At 55.1% G+C, this 21,520-nt stretch overlaps 3 protein-coding genes across 3 annotated transcripts; all 3 read left to right on the top strand.

The window, feature by feature from the left end:
- Positions 1 to 142: 142 nt before the first annotated feature.
- Positions 143 to 9,815, top strand: COCSUDRAFT_46995 (hypothetical protein). Its single transcript, XM_005649369.1, has 21 exons — positions 143 to 242; positions 848 to 978; positions 1,271 to 1,305; positions 1,428 to 1,525; positions 1,901 to 2,122; positions 2,375 to 2,482; positions 2,795 to 3,367; positions 3,651 to 3,879; positions 4,205 to 4,362; positions 4,608 to 4,773; positions 5,329 to 5,454; positions 5,687 to 5,844; positions 6,111 to 6,255; positions 6,537 to 6,727; positions 6,861 to 7,038; positions 7,318 to 7,475; positions 7,607 to 7,790; positions 7,972 to 8,129; positions 8,366 to 8,533; positions 8,894 to 9,034; positions 9,288 to 9,815. The coding sequence occupies exons 2-20, from the start codon at positions 884 to 886 to the stop codon at positions 9,017 to 9,019; spliced, it is 3,276 nt and encodes a 1,091-aa protein (XP_005649426.1). The 5' UTR covers positions 143 to 242; positions 848 to 883; the 3' UTR covers positions 9,020 to 9,034; positions 9,288 to 9,815.
- A 702-nt stretch (positions 9,816 to 10,517) lies between these two features.
- Positions 10,518 to 13,593, top strand: COCSUDRAFT_28432 (hypothetical protein; the record flags this gene model as incomplete). The annotated part of the gene is made up of 7 exons (XM_005649368.1): positions 10,518 to 10,552; positions 10,772 to 10,978; positions 11,228 to 11,371; positions 11,735 to 11,856; positions 12,125 to 12,423; positions 12,586 to 12,976; positions 13,410 to 13,593. Exons 1-7 carry the CDS (start codon positions 10,529 to 10,531, stop codon positions 13,591 to 13,593), a joined length of 1,371 nt encoding a protein of 456 aa, XP_005649425.1. The 5' UTR covers positions 10,518 to 10,528.
- Positions 13,594 to 15,039: 1,446 nt separating this feature from the next.
- Positions 15,040 to 21,405, top strand: COCSUDRAFT_65576 (hypothetical protein). The gene is made up of 12 exons (XM_005649367.1): positions 15,040 to 15,180; positions 15,314 to 15,378; positions 15,561 to 15,648; positions 15,984 to 16,118; positions 16,473 to 16,604; positions 16,912 to 17,220; positions 17,737 to 18,001; positions 18,336 to 18,476; positions 18,916 to 19,114; positions 19,454 to 19,527; positions 19,770 to 19,860; positions 20,145 to 21,405. The coding sequence occupies exons 6-12, from the start codon at positions 17,087 to 17,089 to the stop codon at positions 20,678 to 20,680; spliced, it is 1,440 nt and encodes a 479-aa protein (XP_005649424.1). The 5' UTR covers positions 15,040 to 15,180; positions 15,314 to 15,378; positions 15,561 to 15,648; positions 15,984 to 16,118; positions 16,473 to 16,604; positions 16,912 to 17,086; the 3' UTR covers positions 20,681 to 21,405.
- The last annotated feature ends 115 nt before the right edge of the window (positions 21,406 to 21,520 follow it).

Here is a 21,520-nt window from a genome sequence, read left to right as displayed (position 1 = left end):
GAGCGAAGTCATGAGGAGCTGAGATATGTAGATTCTCGACTCCCTTGAACCCCACGTCAAGCCCGCTCTCGATCTTCCACATCCCCTTTGTTGATTTTCAAATCGCAGGAACATTTTGTGCAATTCTACCTTGTTGTCTAAAGTCTGGACATTAAAGGCTGGAAATTCATTCTTCGTACGAAAGAGGTCCTGTACAGGCCAGTCCAGGACGGTGTAGAGGCCTCACGATAAGCAGAGTGGAGGTGAGAATGCTGACAACCAGTAGCAATCCCACAGCCCAGACTTCAGTGCTCGCATCAGCAATCAGCAAAATACAGTATGTTGAATGTTTGCTGGCGATTTTTGTGCCAAGTCAGTGCTTTCCTGGTTGTCCATGACACGTTCAAAGCATAAGTTTGCAGGGTGGCCTTATAAAAAGGTGTGAGAAATCCTTGCATCCTCAGTGTTGCAGCTCTTATATGGCCCTACGCTGGCCTCACTTGACGAGGAGAACATTCAGCTGGGATGCTCAGGAAGGGCATCATTTGGGCAGCACTTTCAGGCAGCTTCAGTGGGAGGGGGAGGAGAGAGACCTAGAAGAAACTATAGCATTCTCTCTCGGGACATAGTGACAGGCTTTAGGTCAGTGCCAAATTGTGGTCTCGAGACATGAAGGGTGGCCATTGAACGAGCTTCTTGCCGAGGGAACGGGGAAGGGCCCTCTCGGGGCTTGGCCACGGACAATGACGCAACCTGGAGACCTCTGGCCCTGTGACAAGCCGTATAATAGGGATGCGAACAAGACCACGCAATCCCGTGACTGTACGAGCACAGGCCTTCTGACCTGTGGTGGCTCTCTGCACTGCAGGAAGATACTGAAGAGCACTGCAGAGTAGCGGAGCCCATGCGGCGGGCACGCTTGCCCTTGGGGCAGCGGCCATTTTGTCTATCTGCGGCGTCGGTTTGCGTCATTTTGTTGCTCAGCGGCTCCTGCTCTAGGTGCGCTACACCACGAAACGGTAAACCAGGACCCGGGTTACGAAGCCAACTGCCAGCCTGAGACACGTTGTAATAAAGGAAGCAAAATTGCCGCCTGCTGACAAGGAAAAATGAACATAACTTGTTGCTTCGAGCTTGCTCCTTGGCATCCCTGTCGTTGCGTTACACCCCTGACATAACAACGATGGGAGCCATCGTGCTCTATACTTCCTTTGGGACCTTGTGTTTTGAGGGTGATGGCATCAGCATCCATCACTTAGCGCTGAATCTTAATGTTTGATGCATTGTGCAGGTTTACGGAAGCTTCAAAGGCCCTCATTGACACAGGTGACTCACAGGCCCATCTCACAGGCCCGAACTCTGCCACGCCTGCCTGAACAACTCCAACACACATGCATGCTAACCTGATGAAATCTAGTTCTATAACAGACGTCCATTTGCTGGTGCAGGAGCTGGAAGGCAACTTTTACAGCGGACCCACCCCTATGAAGGCCACAAAGAAACCAACTTGCAGCAGCAGGAGACCACAGCGGTCGCACAGCCTCAGGTCAGTGCAGGCCACACATAGCATTGCCACTGAATCTTGCAGTCAGCTCTGCACACCATGTAGTTTCTACCTTACAAGCAGACCTGCAGGAGAGACATCATTATCATCACAACTCCATTGCCTGTCAGCGCATGGACAGCTCACATTCTTTCAATCTACTGCCAAATTCCTCCATGCTGCCTTTCGATCCCTCAGAGCAAGCACCTCGCTTGGGCAGCCGATGCTGCATGCAGTTGTTCCCCCTGCAAATTGCATCCTGCTTTTCCTACCAGGTGTGTTTATGTTCAGCAAGGTCAAGCTGGCATCATGCAGTCCAACAAATAACCAACTGCTGGAGAGAATCACAAATCGCTGACCACAATGTCTGAATCACAGGTGAGCGAGGCGACGCAGGCAAACCCCGTGGCGGCGGCCGATCTCGGCCTGCCGGCTCCGGCCCCGGCTCCCGCGCCAGCCGCTGAGCGTGTCGTAGCACCTGAGCTGCCCGGCCTCGCATTCCTGGGCCTGCCCCCCCTGCCCGCGCTGACTACTCAGGAGCGCTCCGTCCCCGATGGCGGGCCCGGTGCTCTACCGCCCATGCCCGAGGCCGGCGCGCAGGTCCGTGTTATGCTTTTTTGTCTTTTTCTGTTCTTATGCCCTGAGCTAAGAGCCACCTGGAATTTCTGCCGCCCCTCATGGCGGCTTCCCTTTCCATCGGCAAAATGCTGACAGATCTTGCCTTTACAGCCTTAAGGCAGGAGTTCTTTCCTTTCAGAAAAAAAATTGAGTTGAACATGAGGGCTTGTCAGATACAGCTATAGAAGGAGTCTTTCAATTGAACCTGCCACTTAATAAAACACTGGCGCACAGGTTGCGAGCGCCCCGGACCCGAACGTGAACCGCCCGCTGACCCTCAACGACGACAACACCCCCAACGCGCTTGCGCCCGCCATGTTTGACGCCGAAAGAACCTTCCAGGTGCGCACATCTCCTTGAATGCATGCATTGCTTATTCACTCCACGTGCTCTTTAGTCATGCATGGACACGTCTGTGCCTGTGGAAGTCAACCATTACACCTGAATTGGCACTGGGTACTGCCTTCAACTTGTAGCTTGCAGAGGAGAGCCCTCATTGCCCTCGGACTCATTCTATCTTCATGTGTCAGGTGCATTCGCTTGCTGACCAGCGAATCAAAGATGGGTGCCTGACTGCGAATGTCAGGTGCATTCGCTTGCTGACCAGCGAATCAAAGATGGGTGCCTGACTGCGAACGTTTATCTTCCTTGCAGGAGGTGACAACGGCGTTCGCGGCTCCCTTCATTGCAGCCGCGTCCGCGCCGGCCCCGTCAGCGTCCCAGATCCTGTCGGCCTTCACCCAGCTGATCCCTGAGGCGCCAACGCCGGCGGTGTCCATCAAGGTGGCGGACCTCCAGGGCCGACCGGCCGCCGCATTCAAGCTGCCCACCGCTGACACCGTCTTTGCCGCGCTCGAGAAGCTCGGCCGCCGCCACCTGCTGCAGGAGGGCGCGCCAGCGCCGGCTCCCGAGGCGGCTGCCGGCGGCCTCCCTGGCCCCGGCTTCCCGGCGCTGCCGCAGCCGGCCGCGCAGGCCGCCGATGCGTCGTCATCGGCCGACGGCGCATGGTACCAAACCAACGAGGGGAACCTGCCACCAGGCCAGCCGCAACCGCAGGGCCTGCCTCAGCCGCAGGGCCTGCCCCAACCGCTCCCGCAGGCGGCGCCTCTGCAGGGGCTTGCGCCCGCCGAGCAGCCTGGCCAGGCCGTTGCCACCGGCGCGCCGCTGCCGGAGGCCGTCGCCCCCGGCCCCGCCATCGCCTTCGGCCCCATCCCCTCGGAGGTCAAGGTGTGTGAATTTATAACAAGCCCCCACATATACATCACTCTGGTCATTAGTAACCAGATATCCTCTAGATGGGACACCCTCTCACAGTGTGCATAGCAGAGATGCATGTGCATGCATGTGATTGCTCACTGTGCTGTACTGAGCTCTGGAGAAATGATAGGGTCGAGGCCTTGCAACCGATTAACTTGGTGCCTTTACTTCAAACTGCACAGAAGGACATCTAATGGCCTTCCAACATGGTTCCTTCAAGCAATTGAAGACATGGACTCGACTGTGTGCGCAGACCTTCGCGACGAAGCTGGTGAACTTCATCGGCGCCGAGGCGCGCAAGCAGTTGCCCAAGCAGATCGACATCCTTCCCGGCATCGGCCGCAAGCTGCAGCAGGGACCTCCCGAGCTGCCCGCTGAGCTGCAGCCCGCTCTCCCCGAGATGACCGAGCCTTTTGCTGCCATGGCACCTTCCATGATGGCTGAGTCACCCATGACTGCTGAGGCCCCCATGACCGCCCCAGGTTTGCGCCTCTCGGCTGATTACTTCGCCCAATCTAGAGGAGCACCTGAGGAAAGGGTCCTGATCGTACAAATCAACAGCAAACTCACAGATAGATAAAATTATTATACTAGGGAATATACAATCAAGTGCCTATGTGTAAACCACTCTAGTTTACGCTTGCAACTATAGGGTGCGGATGCATACATGTCAGCAGCTCTTCATTCAGCCACGATGCTGTTTTGCACGCATGTCAGGGTGCTGCTGAGGATATTGTGCATGTGGTGTCAGTAGTCTTGGCAGTGTCCAGTCAAGACAAGGAATAACATAGAAGCCTGTGCTTGCAGGTGGTCTCCCCCAGCCAGGCCCCATCTTCCAGGCTCTGCCTGAGCCGCTGCCCCTCCCTCCCCTGCCCCAGCCAGAGAGGCCCGCCCAGGCAATGAGCCCCGGCATGGCCCCTGAGACTGCCCCTGCCGGCCTCCCCCAGCCAGGAACCAGCTTCCAGGTGTGTGACTTTTGAGCCAGGGATTGGTATAATACCTGACTGTGGCGACGCATGCAACGCCTTCAGCATACCTAAGTACTCATGCATGCTTTCAAGCACTGTGAGGCTAGGTCAGGCTGACATGCAGTAGCCCTGGTAGTCAGTGAAGTTGTTGGTTGAGTGCCATTTTTGAGTTGCAGTATTGCTGATCCTTGTTGAACGTGACGCATGTGTGCAAGTACTGAGCCTGATGCTGCATGACGCAGTCCAAGTCCAAGTCTTTCAAGGGATTCAACGGGCTCCCAGGCCGCAAGTTGCAGCAGGGCCCTCCCGAGCTGCCCACTGAGCTGCAGCCCGCTGTCCCTGAGATGATCGAGCCCTTCGCTGCCATGGCTCCCTCCATGATGGCTGAGGCCCCCATGACCGCCCCAGGTGAGAAGCACAGCAAAGTTTACTTGTGATAAGCGCTCCCTCTGACCATTATCCCATCGCTTGGTGTTGAACATTATAATCTTTGCTGAAGTGAGCCAAAGGGGTAGTGCCTTGTAGGCAGTAGATGTGCCTTCACAGGGAGTCATGCATGGTGTTGCTTGTGAATATCATGTTGTCAACATTGGACATGAGGTTTTAACAACTAACATTTTCCATGCAGGTGGTCTTCCCCAGCCAGGCCCCATCTTCCAGGCTCTCCCCGAGCCGCTGCCCCTCCCTCCCCTGCCCCAGCCAGAGAGGCCCGCCCAGGCAATGAGCCCTGGCATGGCCCCTGAGACTGCCCCTGCCGGCCTCCCCCAGCCAGGCACCAGCTTTCAGGCATGCTCTTCTACTACCTTTCAAGCTTCTTTAGACCTACAGCCCACCATATGCGCACAAGAGAATGCCGATTACACATGACATGCGTAGTACATCAACTCAAGCTCAGTGCTCACTGTCTTCTGGGTGTACTGCAGTCCAAGTCAAAGTCTTTCAAGGGATTCAACGGGCTCCCAGGCCGCAAGCTGCAGCAGGGACCCCCCGAGCTGCCCGGTGAGCTGCAGCCCGCTGTCCCTGAGATGATCGAGCCCTTCGCTGCCATGGCCCCCACCATGATGGCTGAGGCCCCCATGACCGCCCCAGGTCAGTCCTGTTATTAAGTCAATTGTCTGCTCGGCACCAGAAAACTGACATGCGCTGTGCTATATAATATATTGCACTATGTAGGATTAATCTCATTGTGTCTGCATCGGTGCATCACCCAATAATGTGCACCTAACAAGAAGAGATGGGAATACCAGTATCACATCAGTGCTTCAAGCTGTCGGGACAGTGGCGGTAACAGAGGGCAAGCAAATTCTTTGTGTGGTATCAGGTGGCCTTCCTCAGCCGGGCCCCATCTTCCAGGCACTGCCCGAGCCGCTGCCCCTTCCCCCTCTGCCCCAGCCAGAGAGGCCTGCCGAGGCCATGAGCCCCGGCATGGCCCCCGAGACCGCCCCTGCCGGCCTCCCTCAGCCGGGCACCAGCTTCCAGGTAAATGCATATCTCTTTCTGTCTTGTTGAAATACCCTCTTGAAATGCATACTCACCTTCTGATGACTGTGATCATTCCAGTGCATAAAATGCAGCGCCATGATCTCAGCAATAGCGTTGAAGATGTACCATGGCAAGTCTAACTTGCGGCATAGGCTCACTCGTGCATGCATGCAATCTTTGCATGGCTCTCACATTGACCATTAAGCTGAGGTGAAGGGTTTATGTCGTGCGCTGGTATTGACAAGTGCTGCTGTATGCTGCAGTCCAAGTCCTTCAGGGGATTCAACGGGCTCCCAGGCCGCAAGCTGCAGCAAGGCCCTCCCGAGCTGCCCGCTGTCCCTGAGATGATCGAGCCCTTCGCTGCCATGGCACCCTCCATGATGGCTGAGGCCCCCATGACCGCCCCAGGTATGTCTTCAATCCAATGCTCAATACCCGTGTATCATGAGCAGTCGTTGGCGCTCTGCTGCCGCGCAACACTTTTTATTTGTGACAATCACCAGTCAGTCATTCAATCTCTCTCATTTGATCTGGCCTTGCCTTGTTCATGCATGCTGTAATGGAGTGCCGTCACTGGAGGTCATCTTGGTAATGAAGGTCACAGGATTATAATCATACATGCCGAGGAACACATGCGACAGGCATAATGCAGACAAGGGCACCTATTAAAATGCCCTTTGCACTTGCAGGAGGCCTCCCTCAGCCGGGCCCCATCTTCCAGGCACTGCCCGAGCCACTGCCCCTTCCCCCTCTGCCCCAGCCAGAGAGGCCCGCTGAGGCCATGAGCCCTGGCATGGCCCCTGAGACCGCCCCAGCTGGCCTCCCCCAGCCAGGCACCAGCTTCCAGGCACGCTTCTTTTATTCTTTCACACACCTAGCAGTAATCTACAAAAGCATGGCATGTATGCATGTGGTCGGCAGGCAGACAAGGGGCACTGGCAAGTATCTATGGTCCCGCTGTTCTCATTGGTAATGAAGAGACGTAGCATTGACAAGTGTTACTGCTGCTGCAGTCCAAGTCCTTCAGGGGCTTCAACGGGCTCCCAGGCCGCAAGCTGCAGCAGGGACCCCCCGAGCTGCCCACTGAGCTGCAGCCCGCTGTCCCTGAGATGATCGAGCCCTTCGCTGCCATGGCCCCCTCCATGATGGCTGAGGCCCCCATGACTGCTGAGGCCCCCATGACCGCACCAGGTTAGCTATTAATGCAGCAATGCATGCTATGACAGCTTGTGGGTGCTATTGCCGAACACATTTTTGGGCAGTCTGCAAGTTTTGGGCATGTATTAATGTGTTTCAGTCATACAGCGCTGTCACAATTTGAGGATTGTAGCAGCCACCAATTGAAAGCTGTCTCTTACACTGAACACAAAGCTTGAGCTGATTTTGCATGTGCATGAGCCAGCAGCTGTTGCAGTCATGTCTTATGCTGCAGTCAAGCCACTGGCCTACTGAAAAGGGTGTCTTTCACAGGTGGCCTCCCCCAGCCAGGCCCCATCTTCCAGGCTCTGCCCGAGCCGCTGCCCCTTCCCCCTCTGCCCCAGCCAGAGAGGCCCGCCCAGGCAATGAGCCCTGGCATGGCCCCTGAGACTGCCCCTGCCGGCCTCCCCCAGCCAGGCACCAGCTTCCAGGTGTGACCAGCATCCCTCATAGTAGACACCAGGCCCTTGTTTGCTACAAATCACTCATAGCAAGTGCCCATGATACATTAGTATTCATCAGTGTTTGCACGTTCTGACTCTTCTGGTGCTGCATGGCGCAGTCCAAGTCAAAGTCCTTCAAGGGATTCAACGGGCTCCCAGGCCGCAAGCTGCAGCAGGGACCCCCCGAGCTGCCCGGTGAGCTGCAGCCCGCTGTCCCTGAGATGATCGAGCCCTTCGCTGCCATGGCCCCCTCCATGATGGCTGAGGCCCCCATGACTGCTGAGGCCCCCATGACCGCCCCAGGTAAGCAATGCTTCACCTTCTTTGAGGACTTCACATGAAGACAGCATAATATATATAACATTGTCCTGCCATGGCTTTTAGGAGCTGGCAGACAAGACAATGCCTGGGATGACAAGTTTTAAGATTAATTTGAGAAAACAAAAGGAGAGTCTGCGTTGATTGGGAAGGCCTGTGTGTGCAGGTGGCCTTCCCCAGCCGGGCCCCATCTTCCAGGCACTGCCTGAGCCGCTGCCCCTTCCCCCTCTGCCCCAGCCGCAGAGGCCCGCTGAGGCCATGGCCCCTGGCATGGCCCCTGAGACCGCCCCTGCCGGCCTCCCCCAGCCAGGCACTGTCCTGCAGGTATTTCCTTCATATCCTCTGTGGTCTGTGTCACGGGGAAGAACATTGGTAGATGCTCGCTGTTTAGATTTGCAGTGCAAACCTGAAATTGTTCAGCCACCACCTCTGCTCAGTGTGAGTGAAGAGTAGATCTTGGTGTTTGATGTCATAGCACACCAAAAGCTGCCTTAGCGTAATTCCCTTGTGTAGACAAGCTTTCATGGTTGGTTGACTAATGTGACTTTCTCGTGCCGCAGTCCAAGCCCATCTCCTTCCAGGGATTCACCCATGGCCGCAAGCTGGCAGAGGTTCCCGCGCCTGCCCCCGGCCCGACCGCCTCGCGCCGCACCGGCCAGTTGCCGATGCCACCGCTGCCACCCCTGCCCGCCGGCGCCCCCGAGCCCGGCCCAGTCGGCGGCGCGCAGGTGTGCACCTTGTGTCTTTTACAGAGCCAAAAATTTGTGCGTTGTAGGCTATATCGTGACACGTGAAGCAGAGAATTGCACCCAGCATGTGCTACATCTACAGAAATCTCAGAATTAGAAGACCCCTAGCATATTGTGACAAGGCCTCTGTGCAATCGATTGATGATATGGGCTTCTTCCTAGCGCACAATGTGCAATGCTTCTGAGACTTCTGTTGTTGAGAGCCACAGCAAGAGCAGGCCTCCCTGTGCATGTCTGGCATTCTGGGGCTGTCTCTCATGACATCATCATGCCACTAAAGTGATGGGCGCCAATTGATGGCTTCAAGCAGGACACTGAGCATGCTGTGGGTGCTTGCAGGGACCCCAGCCAGAGCCCTTCAACGCCCAGGCCCCATCCTTTGAGGTGCCCCAGGAGCTGACCACGGGCCTCACCAACATCTTCAAGGCCGCCGTGCCCAACTTCCTGGCGCAGCTTGCCGGCTGAGCGCTGACTCACCAGGTGAGTGCCCTTACTTGCCTTATACTTTGTGCTTGCGCCAAAATGTCAGCCAAAAGGAGGCTTTGTCTGTATGGAAGTGGTTGCAGACCATTGTCATGATCATTAGATTACAAAGAGGAAGATGATTTTAATTTTAGGGGCCTATATACTGTAATTTGAGGGGCCTTCTGCATGATGTGCCAGGCACACAATCTTCGCAGTTTGCCATAATCGGGTAAGCAGGTTGCTGACTTCTTGCTGCTTTTGTCCGCAGGAGACAAACAGCTGCATCAACGCAAGCAATGCTGATGTGGCGGCTCAGCATGTGTGATGGCTGCAGTGCCAATGAGCAAGATTTTGCTTCAGTTGCTGCAGGCAGACATGAGCAAGCCTGCTGACTGTGCAACAAGCCAGAACCTGCTGAACCTTGAACCTGCTGATGACTGGGCCCCTACAAGGGCTGCAATCGCACTCATCAATCTATGGACATGAACTTACGGGTAGTACAGAACATGCTGATGTGTCAGTGTAGACTTGTGTTCAGACCATTGGATTCAGCCTATTGAAGGGAAACTAGATTTTTGACACACGACAGGTCTGTGAGAGAGTGCAGCAATCAAGATGGCATCACACATTGCCGGTACGGATCTGTTGGATTGTCTATCTGTTGGGGTTCACCAGAATTGCAGGCTGACCAATAGTTGGGAGCAGTCCCCTTGATTTTATTTCATTTATGCTTCATTTGATCATTTAATTTCATGTGCGTGGGCTCTGGGAGCATGTAAAGACTTCCATGCCTTTCAAGTACAGATGAAATGCAAGTCAGTAAGAGTCCATGTGGACCTCGGCTAGTCAAAGCACTCCTGCCAGCAATACTGTACTGCACCCAGTCGAGAATAACCGAGCTCAAACTTGGGTTATGCCCACAAAGGGGAACAGAACACCAGCATCTGCAGACTTAGTACCAGGAGACTGGCACTGCGTAAACAAAGACTCACCCACAGCAGTCCTTCCTGTGGGGAACAGCTTTTGATACAGCTCATATTGGTTCTTTGGCATTCGCTGATGGCCAGCCCAAGCGTTGGGCATGATAATGGCACGTGGTTGTAACCGTTTTCCCGCCCTTTCGGAATGTTGCTCGGGATGGTTGATGAGTACTTGTATTCTCTTTTGCAACTAAGAGCCCTGAATAACTCTAGCCACGATACAACGGATTGCTGGCCGGAAAGAGGGGGTCGCAGGCACTGTCACAGTAACGGCATCATCTCTGATGGATGTTAACTGCTAAGTGTCTCACTGCCCAGCGAGTTGTCTCTCTTTGAAGGAATCCTCTCCTTTATATCTTCGCATCACCTTGCAGCACTTTCAGCCGTGCAGTGCCTTGGATTGCAAGCATAAAACGAAGGAGACTTTTTCGTTGATCAGCACGGACGAAACCTTCGTCGTTCAGCGAAATTTATTCCAATGGACGACCTTGGCCCGTTGGACATACCATTGGAGTACACTTCAGCACCCATGGCGCAGGCAATTCCCAAAGAGGTACCACAGCCTGTAACATCCACTCTGTGTTGGAGATCAGGATTGTCTACTCTTGCGGAGAGACAGAACTTTGATCATAGTAACCCCGCAAAGGTTGAAAGAACAAAATTGGATATTTTGCGTCATCTCTTTCATGACGCCAAGCTGTGGCACTCTGAGCTTCACCCACTCAATGCTGTCATAAAGCACCACCCCAAGAGTTTGCACTGTGGCATGCAGGTGCTAGCAGTGCTGCCCACAGACCCTCACGAGCAGCTAAAACTGGCGCACAAAATCGGCTCGCGGGCGTATGCGCAGAAGGTGTCTTCCCTGGAGAGCGAGGTGGGCCACCTGAGGCGGGTGCTGGCTGACAAGGACAGCCACATCAGAACACTGGAGACTCGCCTCACCAGCTACCAGCTCGAGCTGCAAGAGGCTCTTGACAAGGTGCCTCTTGCTGTGACCCCTTACAGTGCACGCCACCCTCCTTTGTTCCCATCATGCCTGAGTCTTTATTAGGGAGATTATTGACACGGTCCCCATCAGAGCCCATGCAATGTCTTGATCTGCCACCAAGGCTTCGCTACCTAGGAATATGGCATTTCCATCGATGGCACGTTCTGCATGACCATTGCCATGCAGCCATTGCCAAACCCTCATATATGTTCGTTAATCGCAGTTGCCTGGCTGCTGCAGGCTCGAGCAAGCACGGATGCGCAGAGCAAGCTGGCCGGAGAGAAGGCAGCGCTTGTAGGAACAGTGCGCAGCCTCAACAAGCACGTGGCCAAGCTGGAAGGCTTCAAGCGCAACCTGCTGACCTCTCTTCAGGCCAGCGAGGAGGTGATGCCCCAGGGCAGATAACAGTTTTGCATTTTGCAGCAAGCATGCACCCCCGCTCACTTCCCTGCCTGCTTTTCAATTCCTGCTGGACACACACACTTTGAATATGGGCGATGCTATTGTCCTCCACACTTGAGGCTTCCTTATTTCCCATGGGTGCCTGTCTTGGCACCTCTGCTTTCCTGTCTGCCTCTTAGAACCTCAAGCGGGCACCTTAGGGTCCAGTGTATTCAGATCTGCGTGGATGGCCCCACAGGTGTGGCTGCAGACGCCTGCACGCATGCCCTACGGCCATTGGCTTTTGCTTTGCCGACCTGCAATACAAACGCCGTAATAATGATGATAATGAACTGCTGTCTGTAGGCTGTGGATGAGTTGGGAGGAGGGTTCGCCGCTGCAGACCTGGCAGGAGAGGCGCTGGTGCAGGAAGCCCTGCAGCAGGAGCAGCTGCATGCGACACCACACCGCGCCACGTCACCCTACAGGTGACATAATCCACAGCACATTGTACTCAGTGAACTCGTCAGTAGCAGACCCTAGTCAATAGGATACTAATACGGTATCCCCATCAGCATGTGACATGTCTGTCCAGTTGGTACCGGCGTTATGAAGGTGCAGCTGCCGCTCGTGAAGAAGTTTCTTCCTGGGTGGGCATCAGGGGGTCGCATCCCTGAGAATGCTATGAGATTCTTAAGCAGGCATGTATAATTGTGTGGACATGACTCTGCCCTCACAGTACTGTGTGCCTAATAGGGGCAATGGGCCCACCGCGGACGGCCGCACAGATTTCCGCCACACAATGGGCCACACGCCCGCTCCATACACTCAGGCGAACGGGAAGCACACACCCGCCACCGCCCGCAGCCACGGTGGCAGCGGGGGGACCTCCCCGGCGGCAGGCTACGGCATGCATGCACCCCCTCACCAGGGTAACTCCCTCGGTGGGTACGAGACTGCTTCGCGGCCCCTTGACCAGCATGCCAAGTCAGGCTATGGGAGCCCGCTGGACCTGCCACGGGGCGACTACAGCAACATGTCTGAGCTGTCAGCAGGTGCGGCCACTCCGCTGGCCTCAATATGCACAAGATGTGCTGCCTTCTCACAGAATCCTCAGGGACTCGCCTCTTGTGTTTCTTGCTCTGCAGCATACAGGCTAAATGAGTGCTTGACGATGATCTGGGCAGCTTTGATGGCTGTTGTCCATATGCTTGCAGGCTTTGAGGCGGAGGGTCAGCAGCTGTATGGCAGCCACCAGCAGGCAGACCTGCACCTTCCTGCAAACAGCTACGGCGCAGCCGACAGCCGCACACCAACCCTGGGCCGCCACACAACCCCGGTGGATCCTTACAGCGGCACCGGTGGCGGGGATGCTGCAAGAGGAACACCTCAGGAGTACGGCAGCCGGGAGCCTGTTCTGGCGCGCGAGCCACCTGCGCGCGGGTTTGGTGACGGTTCTGCGGCGGCCGCCGCTGGCCACGGCGGCCGGATGCCTGATCAGGCGCCGTTCGCCCGGGACGGCGGCGGCCGCGACGGCCACAGCGCGCATGCCGCGCCGGCCGCCGGGCGACAGGGAACGCCGCTGGATGGCAAGGAATTCTTCAGAAGGTGCCGTCTTTGCTGCCCATTGGCTTTGCCAGTGTCTCACTGTGTCAGGCCGTCATCCACCGCTCCTGACTGCTGCTGCCCATACGTTGAAGTTCAACCACCATCGGGGAAGATTGGGGGTTAAGGTATAGGGAAGTGGTCTTTATAGTAATAACTCTCATGGAAAATGCAATGGTGGAGTTGGGGTTCACAAGCTATATCACCCTTTCAGGGGGTATGACACTTACTGGTTGAAATCCAAGGTCAGGGCTGCTGCTGCGGCGGCATTCATGCCCATGCAGTCAGCTCCTGTCATTTACATTGTTTAGACGCATCCCTGTGAAGGCGTTCTCTTCCTCTCGTTGCAAGAAGTGACTGGGTGACTGGGAATCTCCACTTGAGTAGAATTGGGAGTCACAGCAGCTGCCTGATGTGTACGTTGCTGTGTGCGCAGGGCGCGGGCGCGGCTGGCGACAGAGCCGTTTGCGCGGTTTCTGGCGGCAATCAAGGAGCTGAACTCGGGCCAGCGCACGCGTGGCGACACCCTGCGGCTGGCGCGCGATGTGTTTGGCCCCCGGGACGCAGATCTCTACACTGCCTTTGAGGCCCTGCTAAATCGCCATTTACCCGCCCAGTGACGACCGCTTTTCGGCATCATCGGCTAGTCTTCGGCTTTTGGGCTTTTCGACGATTTCAAGCCAAAAACAGGGGTTTTGGCTACCTTTAGGCGAGCCGAAAGAACCCCTTTATTGACAGTGCCGGGCGAGGCGATGTGTCATATAACAGCTGTCCCTTCTGGCCACTTAGGGCTTGTTGCAGGCAAATTTCCCATGCAGCTGCTTCCCGGGATGGGGCAATGGGTGGAGATCTGCAGATGACTGGGACACTCCCTGCCAATTTGTGATGGGCTTCCTTGAAGCGGCATTGCATGGGAGTGGTTCATTGGCAGCAGTTGCACAGCTCATTTGAACTCCTGTTACGCTACCATCAGCATGTTGCCAAAAAGGGTCATGGCAATTGCTAGGCTGGATTTAGCAGCTGGCTCGCAAGATATGTACATTTTGTTGCGCACTGCATTTACATTCAGAGACTTCTTACATCGTGCAGAACCAGACACAGCTTTAGTGGCATTGCAAAGCAGCAAGTGACAGGACTTCCTCCAGCAATATGTGTACACATATGCCTCAGGAGCCACAATAATACTAGCCGTTGTAGACGCTGCAACGAGTTATTGATCAAGGCTGATGAAAGAGCATTCTCGGCGGCTGTGCGCAACCAACACTGCCTTGACATTTTCAAGTTGACAGCATTATGTAAGTTCCTTTATATTACATGCATGTGGTGTTCTGGCAAAGCTCAGGCAGGGCAATTCAGGCTTCTGCGGCCTTTTCTAGACGAGGCACAAGGATGCCTGATATTGCTTGCCCAGGGGTTTTGAGTATGCGCAACAAGTTTGATGCTGAGTTGGCGAATGGGCACTGCACCAACTTTCAATCTGACTGGTGCAGTAAGCCCGAGTGCTGAGCGGGGGATAATTGCTTCCAGCCCTTCTTGTCTAAATCTGCGTACTAGTGACTTTGGTTGTATTTGATAATTCCTGATCCATGACCTGCAAGTTGCCTGGGAAGCATTGAGCAAAGTCAACAGAAATTTTCTGGTGTTTGCCTATGCAGCAAGCTTGCAATGTCTCAATCCAGACTTGGAAGCGCAGGCTTCGAGGTGGTGGTCATTACGATAACATTTCGCATATAAAATTATTAAAGAGAAAGGCAACAACGATTTCTAAACCAGCAAAAGGCAACGTGATCCAAGAACATTGAGCCATCACCACACGCGAGCAAATTTTATAAAGAGCATTCGGACATCATACTAGATATGTAAGAACTCAATTTAGTACATAGTAATCCATTATAGCAGCTAAAAGAACAGGGATTGCCGCAGTAATGATTAGGTGGCATTTTCTCGGACGGGACAGGTGGGGCCACGGCAGCCATTTTAAGGTCCGAGGATGCTGCCGAGGTTTGGCTGTCCCAAGCCATTCGGCCCAGGATATCTTCCTCAGCAGAAGCCGAGTACAGAATCCCGATGTTGCTTGCTCCTCGGATAGTTTCTGGGGTACCGAGACGCAAATGCAGGTCGCTGGGCGAGGTGCGCTCGGGGCGTCCGACGTCGTGAAGACACTGACAATCCAGTGCGAGGCCGCAGACTGCCGTGCGCTGCTGCAGGCGAGCCTTGTCAGCTGAAGAAGTTGTAAAGACAGCTGCAAACGCCCACAGGGCTTGCTATACAGCCCGTTCAGCTGATCAAATATTCGACGCCTGCAGGAAGCACATGCTGATCTGTGTGGCCTGAACGCAGGTGGGCGTGCCCAGCAGCCACGCCGCAAATCCTGTTATCGTCGTCAAGTGTGGCAACTGCAGCAGGTGAAGAGACTGCCTTGAGCCCGGCCGTCATCTCGAGTGCAGCAACCGACTCGATGGAGCCCCAGCACAGAAGTAGACAACCTGGAATCTTGAGGAGTAGTGCAAAGTTCACTTGCAGCACAGGACAGCAGGGTGCTGGCATCGAAGACAGATTGCTGACGAAATCCAAATCTATCTCACAGGTTGCTGGAAGTTCGTTTGGATGCTGCGCATCAGGGAGAGCTCCAGCTGCCGGCTGGATCGCAGGCAACAGGCGGCAGGGCATCACAGGTGATGCTCACAGCTCAATCAGTCTTCCTGCACACTGAGAACAGCAGCCGTCGCCTCACACTGTCACTCTTCATGGCACATGGGTGCTGCATGCATATGCTGTGCGCGCTGTGCTGGCCCTTGCATTGTGCTTGACAGCGACCGGCTGGAGTGCATTTCTTCTGTTTGAAGCTTGGCAACCAGAACCCTGCATGCCTCGGGAGAGTCTGAATTTCCTGCAACTGTTATTCAGCTCCATGCCGTTCAGCTAAAGCAAGACACCTAAAGCAGATTTTGAGCCAAGAGTAAAGAGGGATTGGTTTTACCAAGCGTTGTAATGCATGATGCTGCAACAGGGGCTGGATTGGGGGAGTTCTGGCCCAGATTTGGGGGGACCGAGGGGCAGCGGTGGTCCACCGCAGCAGCAGCAGAGCCAGCAGCAGGGGGACCCCAAGGAGGACGCAAGCCGCATCATTGAAAACATTCTCACGGTGCGGGCCAATCCTTTTTTGGCATCAGTCGGCACAGAAGTGCTGGTGTTGTTTGGAAAGATTGAGGTGCATTGTGGCCCACCTGAAACAAATCCTAATTGCACAGCTGAGCCGCACACTTCCCTTGGAACAGCATGTTGTTTGATCAAGAAAGGCTCTTGCCTTTCTCGCTCGCCTTGCTGCGCACGGCCACTGCAGAAGATTGCTCAGGTTGGCAGCCAGCTGTGGAATGCCAGTGAGAGCTTCCAGCAGAAAGCAGGTGAGTCCTGCATGGTACTCAGCTCTCAGGGCAGCTTCCATAATCAGTGCAGAACAGTCGAGGCCCGTTCACAAAGACTGGATTGTTGCATGCAGAGGAGCTCGGAGGACGACGGCGGGAGAGGGGGGCCGGCCTTGGGGCGGGGGGGCGACCGGCATGGCGGCTTCGGCCGCGCCGCGTACAGCACCGGGCCCATGTTCGCGCGCCAGCAGATGCCGACAGGCCAGGCAAGTATCCTGCTCATTTCTTTTGGCACATCTCCTGCCAAACTCTTGGACAATACCTCTTCTTTGGCTTCAATTGACCATTGCACTAAAAGGGCCCAGGCCTGCAGCACTCGGCTTGGGTTCCGTGGATGTGTGGACTTGCACCAAACATTAAGATTCTTCACAGCTGAAGAGGTCAGAGGTTTGGTGCAACAAGCCTGCTTGTGCGCGCTTGCGCAGACAGACTGCTGCAGAGTGGTCTCCTGTGTTCCTGGGGAACGTTCTGCTGAGATGCTGTCATCCTGAATGACTCATGACTGCCCGGCAGGGGATGATGGAGCCGCAGCTGCCCAGGGCTGCCCAGCAGCGATTCCTGGGCGGGGAGGCGGTCAGCTCAGTGCGCCATCTCAGCGTGCGACCTCCGCGCTCAACGCAGCAGCCGGACCCCTTTGCCCGCTACCAGCCGCGCTACGAGCAGCAGCAGCCGCAGCAGGTGCCGGCACATGGCCACGGCGCGGCGGCACATGCGCGCAGCCCGGAGGGCCAGTCTCCTGGGGCGAGATCGGCCGCTCTGGCGCTTGGCGGCGTCGGGCTGCGGCTGCAGAGCCCCGAGGGCCTGCTCGCACATGCCCACATGGTGCTCTCTCCCACCTCCTCACTTGACCGCCACACATGTTCTTGTTGTTATTGTTATTACACGTTTTTGCAAACAAGCTGCATGTCAAGGCAGACATGTAAAGCGTGTGATGTACTGCTCAATGACGCTGATTGTACCTTTGCCATCCCAGCAAGGCGCAGGCCATCCGGCAGCACCTTGTTGACTATCCAAGGTAGTAGATGCAGGAAAATCGCGCGGGATGAAGTGTTCGAAAGCTGCATTCCTGCTGATTGTCCTGCTGTTTCGGAATCAGATGTGCGTAATTTGTGCATGTGGGCTTTCCTTGCTGAAGCTGTGTCCCCAAGTGCTTTCTTCCTGTACAAGCCATGTGGTACCGTAGTCATGCCTCTCGATAAATGCCACGCGCCTTGTACATAAGATGCGGTTGGTGATCAGTTGTCTAGCTTAGATATCGAACACGGACATCCTAATCTGCACACATTTCATAGAATTACAACAGGCGCCTGAAAGGGAGCTCTTGTGCATGTTTTGCAGTCCACCATGGAGAGTCCTCCGCAGGCGAGCCACACTGCGTATGCCTCGCCCGGGCAGTACCAGTACAGCCAGCAGCTACACCAGGCCCAGCAGGAGCAGCAACGAGTGCACATGCAGCAGCAGCAACAGCAGCAGCAGCAGCAGCAGCAGCAGAGGCAGCAGCAGCCAAATTCCCTGCATCAACGCAGCAGGAGCCAGCTGGGCCCCTCTGAGTTCGGGGGGTATCTGCTTCACCCGGACGAGCCGCTGCAGCAGGAACGCGCAGGTACTGACGCCCTGCTTCTGCATGTGCACCGTCCTGGAGTATTTTCCAGCTCTTAGCTAGCTCAGACAAGTGTGTGCTTGTCATTGAACTGATGCGAATGTCCATGTCAAGGGGTTCTGTAGGGCAACTTGAAGCAGACTTGCTTATAGGGACACGTCTAGGTTGGCCGGTCTTGCGCACGGCTCCTACCTTGCTCAGAATTGTCAAAGCCCATGTTGGACCGCACAATGCTGCTCAACGTCATTGAAGACTGGCAGTGTCTCAAGCTGAAATTTGCAATCCAGCAGTGCTGATATTTGGCTGCTGATGTCATCACTCCTGTGCTGGTCTGCAGATGCGATGCAGGGCCTGCCGAGGGATGTTTGGTCGCGGCTGCCGGGGCGGCCAGAGGAGCAGTTCCAGGGATTTGACTTTGCCATCGAGCGCAGCATGCTCCATGCTCACAACCTCAAGCCCGGCCGCGCCGGCGAGCCAGGTATGGAGCTCTCAGAATTTTAAATCTGCTGGGATCAGTCTTTCGGATGAGCTTTGTTGAGGCAGCCTCCTTGTTCAGACCTTTGCCTTGCGATGGATCTCCTGGCCCCTTGAAATCTTCTCGCCCAGTGAACGTTCCCCTCAGTCCTCTGCCCCGTGTAGAGAGCATGTCTGCCATTTGAGCGCAGGGGGAATCGCTGACACAAGGTGCTGTACTTTCCTTTTCAAAAATAAAAGATGGGCTGACTTGCTCATGCATGTGCATGTCTGCCAAAAGACATCAGGGATTTTTGCCACAAGAGCTTCACTCACACTCAGAAGGATTATATTTGGCTTTATTTGGCACAATTTGGCATAATTTGGCAATCAATGTAGCAGCTGTATTCTTGACCTATCGTCCAACAGAAAAACTGCCTTCTTAACACTTCTTCCAAACACAGCATCAGGTGGGAGGAAGCGGCCAGCGGAGCAGGAGGTCGGCGGTGGCGGCAGCGGCGGTGGCGGGGGGTCTGGGGGGGGGGTCCCTGCTGGACCACAAGGCGGTGCTGAGGGGCCAGCGGTGGAAGCTGCCACGCGTGCGCAGCCTCGGGTCACTGCCGAGCGATGATGCACTGTTGGCGCAGGCCGCCACCTGGCCCGGTGATCACTCACGACCCCTGTGTTTTTGTACAAGCATGTGGAGTTTCGTACCTCGAGAGGGCCTAGAGGGAGACAAGAAGCAGTCCTGTTGCAGCACACAGATCTACCACCGCAGATGGCCATCCTTGTAGCACAAGTCTGCTGCGCTTCGTGGACTTACTGTTCCAATTCTGCACCACTCACGGTGACATGAAATGCTCTCTGTTGCATGCAGACGTATCCTATGCAGGCGATACATCCATTGGGCTGGGATGTATTGCCTGCCCAACGAAAATTGCTGGATGGATTTATTGCTTATTGCCCGTAGGCAATGCGTGAAATGCTCTCTGTTGCATGCAGAGCGGAGGTCGACACAGAGGGAGGGAACAGCACCGCCCCAACCCAAGCCTGCCACAGAGCCGGCACAACAAGAGGTGACTCGGTGTTGACGTGTGTTGCTTTGTCCCTGCTGGTATCTTGGCCCTGATCACACGCCTTGCCAGCACTACTTGCCTTCTGAAACACAAAATAGTTTGCATCAGCAGGACGGAACAGGTCAAAATTGGAACGAACGGCAACTGCCTTAGGAAACCCTGCTTTGGAGAGCAGTGCTGCCATGCTTTGCCCACACTTGTAAGCTGCAGCAAGATTATGGAAATATTGTTGCTATGCGCAGGCTGCAAATGCAAAGAACAAAAAGGCAGCAGCGAGCAGTGCCAGTCCTTCCGACCCCTTGCCAGCCCCTCAAGCTAATGCTCACCCATCAGGCACGCACCCATTTCCGTATTCAAACGCCAATTACCTGCATAAGCGTTGAATTTGTCATTATACAAGCAGCAGTAGTACAGGGAATGGAGTTTATGGAGACGCGTTATGTCCACACAAGCTTACCTGTACGATTGACATTCCCACAGCTTAAGGAACCCGTACCAGTACCCAATTGCACCTGCCACGCACGCATTACTTTATCTAGCAAATGCAGTAAGGGGATTCCTCCATTAATTGACAGCAGGATCAAATGTACCTTCCTGAGAAGCCCTGCATGGTGCAGGTCAGCAGAGTAACGCCACTGCACAGCACCCTGCTGAGGCCCCCACTGGCAGCCAAGCGGGCGCACCAGCAGAGGACCCCTCGGCCATCATCGGTTTGCAGACCCCTGCCAAGGGCGTCGCACCGAACGCAGTGGACCCCCCGGCGTCCGACGGCAGCGCCAGCCTGCGCGGCCTGCGCATCCGACCGCTCGATATCTCCCCGGTGGCGGCCGCGGCGGCGGGGAATTCAAATTCGACCGCAAATGCTAACAACATTTCGAGCAATGTTGGCGGCGGAAACAGCGGCGCGGCCGATACGGCGTCGCCGGTGAGCCACGGCAGTTTGAACGCGTTCAACCCCTTCGAGGGGGGGTCCGAGTTCTCGCTGTCCCCCCTGCGGCGCGGAGGGGACCACCGGGGAGATAACGCGGGGGCCCAGGGGTCGCCGCCCGCGCACAGCGCGTTCAGCCCCTTTGGCCTCGTGGCAGAGCTGCGCTTCACCCCCACGCCTCCCCTGGAAATGGGGGCGCCTCTGGAGACAGGCCAGCCTGAGTAATTTGTTATCAACGATCCGCATATTAGTAAAGTTGCAGCACTTTGTCTCTTTGCCATGCAAAGTAGGGCGTTGGTTGGGAAACCCATTTTGGGGACATTCTTTTGGCGCGTTCAAGCGTTGCTGTGAAGTCACCTGTGCTCAACAGCACAGAGATAAATGCTGCTACAAAGTGGGCAATGGAAGGGGAACCGAGAAGGACTGCAGCTCACAGAATGACCTGCTCGATGCATTCAAATAATACACCACGCAGTCGAATAAATGTTTGCTTCCAAAGAAGTGTACTTGTTGGCAGCCTGCTGCATGACTAAACAACTGGGTTGAGCTTTGTTGATTGTGTTGCATGCACCAAACGTTTGAACTGGATGAACTCAGGAACTCAGGAGCTCAGGAACCTCGAGGAACATGCAACATCATGCTTTCATACACTGCATGTCTCTGTTCAGAGGGCATTCAGTTAAGCTTGGCTTCTTGTGTGTCAGCTTTTTGCCAGGGCTTTGGCCCCCAAGCAATGCTCAGATGTCACTAGGATCTCAAAGATTGCGCATGGGATTCTGAGTATGCTTTGCAAATGTCTTTGGGGCGTACATCTAGTTGAAAAGCGCCAAGCTTTGGGCTGCACACAATACCCGGGCTTTGCAGACTCATGGGCACTGCTGCTCAATTTGGCTTCCGATTATGAGCACAGCGTGCTGCTTAAGCCGACGATGGAAATCTGCATAATAGTGTGCGTTTTAGCACCCATGGGCATTGTTGATGTCAAGGAATGTCAGCGTTATTGCAGCACTTGTCTCACTTGCATAATTTGCACTGTTGAAGTGCATTGCACACATCAGCAGAAAA

The sequence above is a fragment of the Coccomyxa subellipsoidea genome (assembly GCF_000258705.1).
Source record: "Coccomyxa subellipsoidea C-169, whole genome shotgun sequence".
NCBI lineage: Eukaryota > Viridiplantae > Chlorophyta > Trebouxiophyceae > Coccomyxaceae > Coccomyxa > Coccomyxa subellipsoidea.
Note: the sequence above shows the minus strand (reverse complement) of the source record. Positions and strands in the feature narration are given on the sequence as shown.